At 49.3% G+C, this 7,176-nt stretch overlaps 1 protein-coding gene across 1 annotated transcript; it reads right to left on the bottom strand.

Annotated features, from left to right (window-relative positions):
* Nucleotides 1-3,350: 3,350 nt before the first annotated feature.
* LOC112805341 (uncharacterized) lies at nt 3,351-4,571 on the bottom strand. The gene has a single exon (XM_025847733.1). The coding sequence runs from the start codon at nt 4,569-4,571 to the stop codon at nt 3,351-3,353; it is 1,221 nt and encodes a 406-aa protein (XP_025703518.1).
* Between the last annotated feature and the right edge of the window lie 2,605 nt (nt 4,572-7,176).

Below are 7,176 nucleotides of genomic sequence, written 5' to 3'. Positions count from 1 at the left end.
CCTCGTCTACCAGGTCTTTCTCCACCGCTTCTTCTACTCCCTTCAGAAGTAGGTGGGGGCTAGGCTCGCCGATTTCCATGCGTATCATCGCGTCCACTCCGTATGTCAGGCAGAAGGGGGTTTCTCCCGTGGAGGACAGTTTGGTTATACGGTAAGACCAAAGGACTGAAGTGAGTTCATCGGCCCATGCACCTTTTTTGTCACCCAGCCGCTTCTTGAGTCCTTGTAAGATCACCTTGTTTGCGGACTCGACTTGTCCATTCGTTTAGGGGTGCTCTACTAAAGAGAACTTCTGCTTTATACCCAGGCCATTGAGGAATTCTACAAATTTCTTATCAGTGAATTGCATCCCGTTGTCTGAGATGACGACTTCTGGGATGCCGAATCAAATTATCACCTGCCTCTACATGAACTTTCTACAATTAGATGAGGATATGCTGGCCAGTGCTTCGGCCTCTATCCATTTGGTGTAGTAGTCGATGGCGACTATGAGGTATTTGACTTGCCCTGGGCCAACCGGGAAAGGTCCTAAGAGGTCGACTCCCCATTTGGCAAAGGGTCAGGAGGTCGTCAGTAGGCTTAGCTCGAAAGCTGGTGCTCTGTGAAAGTTGGCGTTCTCTTGACACTTGGCGCATTTCTTCACAAATTCTTTGGAATCTTCCATCATCGATGGCCAGTAGTATCCGGCTCAGATGAGCTTTCTTGCTAGGGCTTTGCCCCTGATATGGTGGCCACAGTACCCTTCATGGACTTCCCTGAGCACGTAATCCGTTTGTTCGGGGTGTAGGCACTTCAATAGAGGTTGGCTGAGTCTCTTTTTAAACAGTTATTCCTGTATGGTCGTGTATTTGGCTGCCTCCCTTCTCAACGCTTTAGCTACTTTCTCATCGTCAGGGAGTTTGCTGCTTTCGAGGAAATCGATGATTGGGTCCAACCAAGAAGGGTTTATCTTCGTCAGGTGGAGGGTAACTGCCGGTTCCTTTAGCATGCCTTGGATGAGAGATCGGTTGCTTACTCCTAGTTTTGTGCTTGCTAACTTGGATAGGAGGTCCGCTCGTGTGTTCCTTTCCCTCGGGACATGTTGGATCGTGACCTCCTCGAACTGGTTGCTCAACTCTCTAACCTTTTCTAGGTACTTTTGCAACAGCGAGTCTCTGGCTTGGTAGCTCCCATTTACTTGCGAGGTGATGACCTGCGAATCGCTGCACACCTCCAGCCTCGTTGCCCCAATTTTTCGTGCTAGGGTCAGGCCCCCCAAGAGGGCCTCATATTCCGGTTAGTTGTTTGATACCGGGAACTCAAATTTGATCGATTATTCATATACGACTCCGGCAGGACTTTTCAAGATGGCCCCGGCTCCTCCAGACTTTTAGTTAGAGGCTCTGTCTACGTGGAGTCTCCACCGTATGCCCGTTTCCTTGATGGGGTCCCCCGTTACCCCTACCAAGAAGTCGGCCTTCGCTTGTGCCTTGATTGCGTGTCGGGGCTCATACCACAGGTCGTACTGGGAGAGTTCAATGGCCCATGTCATCATTTTCCCCGCTAAATCGGGTTTTTGGAGTACCTGACGGATTCCCTGGTCCGTCCTCACGATGATCTGGTGGCCTTGGAAGTATTGCCTTAGTCTGCGGGAAGAGGTCAAGAGTGCCAGTGCCAGATTTTTCAGTTTGCTGTACCACAGTTCTGCTCTTTGTAGCGCTCTACTCACGAAGTAAACTAGCTGTTGAGCCTTTCCTTCTTCCCGCACCAAGACTGCCGCGAGCGCCTCCTCCGTTATGGCCAAGTATAAGTAAAGTGGTTCTCCGACTTTGGGCCTCCCGAGTACGGGAGGTGCTGCCAGGATCTCTTTGAAGTGTTTGAACGCCTCCTCGCACACAGGGGTCCATTCGAACGCTATCCCTTTCCTCATCAGATTGAAAAAGGGTAGAGCTTTTGCCACCGACGCTCCGAGGAAGCGAGACAATGCGGTGAGTCTTCCTGCCAGCCTCTGGACGTCTTTGATACAGCCTGGGCTCTCCATTTGTAGTATCGCTTGGTATTTTTCGGGGTTGGCTTCTACCCCCCTTTGGGTGATCATAAATACCAGGAATTTTCTGGCCTCCATGGCAAAGGCACATTTGAGCGGGTTGAGCCTCATGCTGTTTTGTCGGAGGACGCGAATACGTTCCTCAAGTCGCTCAGGAGATCATCTGGTCGGGTGGTCTTCGCGAGGATGTCGTCTACATAGACTTCTACCGTCTTGCCTATGAGATCGCTGAATATCTTGTTCATCAATCTCTGGTATGTGGCCCCGCGTTTTTCAAGCCAAAGGGCATCACCCTATAGCAGTAGATTCCTTTCGGTGTTATGAATGTCGTTTTGTCTTTGTCAGGCCGGTGCATCGGTATCTGATTGTAGCCGGAGTAGGCGTCTATAAAGCTAAGATACCGGAATCCTGCCACCGCATCTACAAGCGCGTCAATGTTGGGAAGGGGGTAGCAGTCCTTGGGGCAAGCTTTGTTAAGATCGGAGTAATCTACACACATTCTCCATCTCCCACTGTGCTTTTTTACCAGGACTACATTCGACAACCAGGTCGAATAGTCTAGTTCTCGGATAAAACCTGCTTCTAGGAGGCTGGCCGTTTGCCTGGCCACCTCCTCTGCTCTTTCCTGCGACATCTTCCTTCTCCTCTGAGCCACTGGTCGGGCTTCGGGCTTGACGGCCAAGTGGTGTGACATGAGATGAGGGTCTATGTCCGGCATGTCGGATGGCGTCCAGGCGAACAGATCACCATTAGCCCTAATCATTTCTATCAAAGGCTCTTTCAATTCATGGGGGAGGTTTCTATTTACGAACGTGAACTTTTCCTCCGTGTCCCTGACCCTAAACTTCTCCAGGTCCCCCTCTGGCTCAGGTCTGGGCTTGTCGTTGACCCTAGCGTCCAGGTCGGCGAGGAACACTCCCGATGCTTCTTTAGATTTTTTCCTCAAGGAGAGGCTGGCGTTGTCGTAAGCGACTGCCGTTTCTAATTCTCCTTTAATGGATCCCACAGATCCGTCATCTATGACAAACTTCATCACTAGCAGCTTTGTACTTATTACTGCCCTAACATCGTTAATGGTCTTCCTTCCTAAGATGATGTTGTAGGCCGTGGAGTCCCTCAGAACTATGAACTCAGCCATTACCGATCTTCTTTCCTGTCCTTGTCCAACAGAGACCGGTAGGGGGATTATCCCGTCTGATTTGATGAAGTGATCACCTAGCCCTACGACACCGTGTTGGTGAGTCGTTAGGTCGTCATCTCGCAGGCTTAACGCGTCGACGTTGCGGAACATAATGTTCGAGTCTGTCCCTATGTCTATAAGGATTCATTTGACGAGACCGGTTCCGACCCTGGCTGTGATGACCATGGGGGGGCTTTCCAGGATCTCGTCGAACCATTGGTATTCTGGGCCGAAAGAGATGGGTGGGGTTCTTTTGGGGATTCGCAAAGATGAAGAGGAGACCGCCAGTACTTTGGCGTCTTTCTTGTGCGCCGATCTCGACCTTGGAGCCGTGTTTCTCACGGTTACTACATTCACTATGGTAAGACCGCGGTCGTCGTCCCTTGGCTCCTGCCGTCGCTTCACCGTTCGGGTCTTGTCTTCCTCATCGTGGTCGCGATTTCGGCTCCTCGTCTCCCTGATGAGGTGGGAAAATTCGGCTAGTTTTCTATCCCTGATCACTTGTTCCAGTGCATCCTTCAGGTCAAAACAGTCCTGCATTTTGTGTCCATAGCCCTTATTGTAATCACAGTAAAGGCTCTTCTTCCCCCTAATTTGGTCCTTCAGAGGGCGGGGCTTTGACAAGTTTCCCTTTTTGGCTATTTGTTGATAAACTTCTGTGATGGGGAGGGCAAGAGGAGTGTAGGTGAATTTTCCAACACGGGGAAATGGTTTGGGTGCCTTGCTCGGTCCGCTGTCTCTGGCGTGCTCCTTCTGTCTTTCTCCATTGCCGTGGTGCCTGGGTTGAGTGTATGAGGGTTGCCGTTTGTTGGCGGCCACAACTTGACTAACTTCCTCGTTATTGATGTATTCACGGGCTACAGTTTGGATTTCTTGCATCGTCCAGACTGGCTTTGTGGTGAGGTGCTTTCTGAAATCCTCGTTAAGGAGCCCGTTTGTTAGGCAGAGGCTGGCCACCGAATCGGTTAACCCCTCGATCTCCAAGCATTCGTCGTTGAAGTGATCTAGGTACTTCCTGGTCGCTTCGCTGGTTTTCTGAGTGACGCCAGGCAGATTGATCGGGTGTTTTGCCTTCACGATTCTGGTGGTGAATTGTGCTAAGAAGGCGCGACTGATATCCGAGAAGCCGGCCACGGAGCCTTGGGGGAAGCTATTGAACCACCATATCGCAGGGCCTGCTAGGGTGACCGGGAAGGCGCGGCACCTTACTTCGTCTCCCACTTCCTCCAGGTTCATTCTGGCCTCGAAGGCCGTGAGGTGCTCCTGCGGGTCTTGAGTTCTGTCATACCTCATGTCTGTTGGTTTGTCGAAGTGCTTTGGCAACCAGACTTCGAGGATGGAACGATGGAATGGGGTGGCGCCCATGATCACGGGTCGACGCGTTCCCCTAGGTCTCACTTCTCGGCTTTCGCGGTCTCGCCTCATGGTGCCCGCCCATTTACCTTGGGCGCATATGATTGTGTCATTTCGTCTCCTAGGGTGTTCCCAGTCCTCCCGTCTACTTCCTGATTCCGATCTCGAGACGGGAGTACGTCGGGAGCGACTACTTCGGTGAGAGGTTATTCCCCGACTCTTGGGAGATTGAGAGTAGTCGGGGTCTGAAATTTGCTGATGATGCTCCTAATCTGCTAGTTGGCGCTTCAGGTACTACACCCTATGGTGCAGTTCCTGCATTATCCTGGCGTTGTCACTACCAGTTCCCCCGAAAGGGCGTCTTTCTTGGGCTTTTGACTGCGGCTCGGCTCGTCGTGGAGGGGATCTTAACTGCTCGCGGGGAGAGGCAACGGAGGCTGCCCCCTCGAAGCCTGTCGCGCGGTCATGGTCCCCTGAACCTTGCACGATCTCCATTCAGGGTCGTTCCCACAAACAGTACCAATGTTCGGTGTATCGGATACCGAACGGTTTGGGGGAGGCGTAGCTTGGAATCGGGTTGCAAGGGCGAAGCAGGGAAGTCGACGTTTTGAGCTCTCGATGCTGAGGTGGGTGTCACCTGCAAAGACACTCTGACGCCTAAGTTAGTCGAGTGTGCAGGCGAGAAAGGGGTAAAGTAGTTTGTGACGTACCTTAGGAGAGGGGTAGGACCCTCCCCTTATATACTTTGTCAGAGGTGGGTCTCGCAAGGGCAGAACCCACCTTCCTCGAAGCTTCCTTGTACAGTCGTGGCGGCCAGTTGTCCTGGACGCGTGTCTGGGTCGGCGGATGAGTGCCTCACACCCGATCGTTTGGGTCGGGTGGTTCGGAAGTTGGGGCGGCCCAAAGTTCAGTTTGGGCTAGGCCATGACAGTTATGATGCATGTTTTTACAAGGATGCCTTTTTTTATCATAGGATATTCGAGGACGGTTCGCGAGTACGAGATACGTTATCACCGTTTACGCAAACATGGTGAGACTAACACTAACTGGCTAGACCGCATCCCATGCGAACAGTATGCTTTGGCATTTGATGGTGGTAATTGATGGGGTCATATGACCACCAATCTAGTGGAATACATCAATTCGGTCTTGAAGGGAGCACGCAATCTACCAGTCACTGCACTTGTTAAGGCAACGTTTTACAGGCTAAATGAGTTGTTCACAAGAAAAAGAGCCAAGGCTGAGGATCGTATCAATGCTGGACATGTCTTCTCTGAGATTGTGACGTCTAAATTGCATGCGAACCAGCGGGCATCGGAAAACATCCAGGTTAGTTACTTTGATAGACAGAATGAGGTATCTAAAGTGCGTGAGATGCCGAGTGGAGTGGAGTATGCAGTTGACATACGTCGAAGAGTATATGACTGTGGGAAATTCCAAGTGGATTAGATTCCGTGCCGACATGTGTTTGCTTGTTGTGCAAATCAGCAGCTTGATTGGCAATTGTATGTTCATGACGTATACAAGGTGGACCAAGTTCGAAGAGTATACAGAGTTAGGTTTAGGCCACTGGGGAATCTGACAACGTGGTCTGTTTATCATGGACCTCGATTTGTCGGTAATCCGTTTCTCAGGCGGGTCGCCAAAGGTAGGCCAAAAATGACCCGCTTCTTGAATGAGATGGACACTCGAATGTTGCGTGCACTAAGGCGTTGTAAGTAATGTGGGGCCGAGGGCCACAGCTAGGGGTGGCAAACGGGCCTAAACTTGTTGGGACGGTTCGCGTAACCTGCCAAAAAGGCGGGTTGGGCTGGAAAATTGGGACCGCCAAATAGCAAAAGCCCGCCCAACTCGCACCGCTTAAACCGCGGGATTTGGCGGGCTTTGGCGGGACGGGGCGGGCTTCCCCGCCAGGCTTAGTGTTTTTTTAGTGAGGGGGTATTTTTACAATTTTTTTGGCAAAAACCTAACTTCTCCCAACCTAACTTACAATAATATGAAGATAAAAATTGAGTGGTTTGGATTATGTTTATGTTACTTTGGAGACAATATTTATAATTATGTTTTAAATTATGTTTATTTTGCTTTGGAGAGAATATTTATACTTATGTTTTGGATGAAAACTTGGTTTATAATTATGTTTATTAGATATTTATAATTACAAAGATTTTAATGTTTATTATAACGACCCAATTTCTGATAGGTCCAGATCACTGCCAGTCATCAGGTGTTACTTCCCAGTAGCCCTATAAAACTATAGACTCGATAATATTTACAACATATAAGCCTTTCGTACTAACGGAATCGCATATGTTAACTTGTTATCATCACATACTTTTTTTTAACAAACCTATTAACAAAACCGTGAACATCCTTAGAGATATACAATATAAAATAAACACCAGACTAACAGCAAAATTTAAATTTAGCAATAAGATCACAAAAAACATATATACTTCTTAAGTTAGTTCATACAAACTTGACATACTTACCTATATATATATATATATGCAACTAACAACTTTCCAGATACCTGGTTCATGTAGAAAACCTCTAAACTGGTACCCGGGCTAAAAAAAAAGAAAATATCAAGTCCTATCCCTCAAAAATGCTACAG

The sequence above is a fragment of the Arachis hypogaea genome, chromosome 6 (genome assembly GCF_003086295.3).
Source record: "Arachis hypogaea cultivar Tifrunner chromosome 6, arahy.Tifrunner.gnm2.J5K5, whole genome shotgun sequence".
NCBI lineage: Eukaryota > Viridiplantae > Streptophyta > Magnoliopsida > Fabales > Fabaceae > Arachis > Arachis hypogaea.
This window is presented reverse-complemented; position numbering and strand designations above follow the sequence as displayed.

What these genes read in the sequence shown, in the direction of transcription:
- LOC112805341 (XM_025847733.1), bottom strand. Translation starts at nt 4,571, where the DNA reads ATGGGCGCCACCCCATTCCATCGTTCCATCCTCGAAGTCTGGTTGCCA.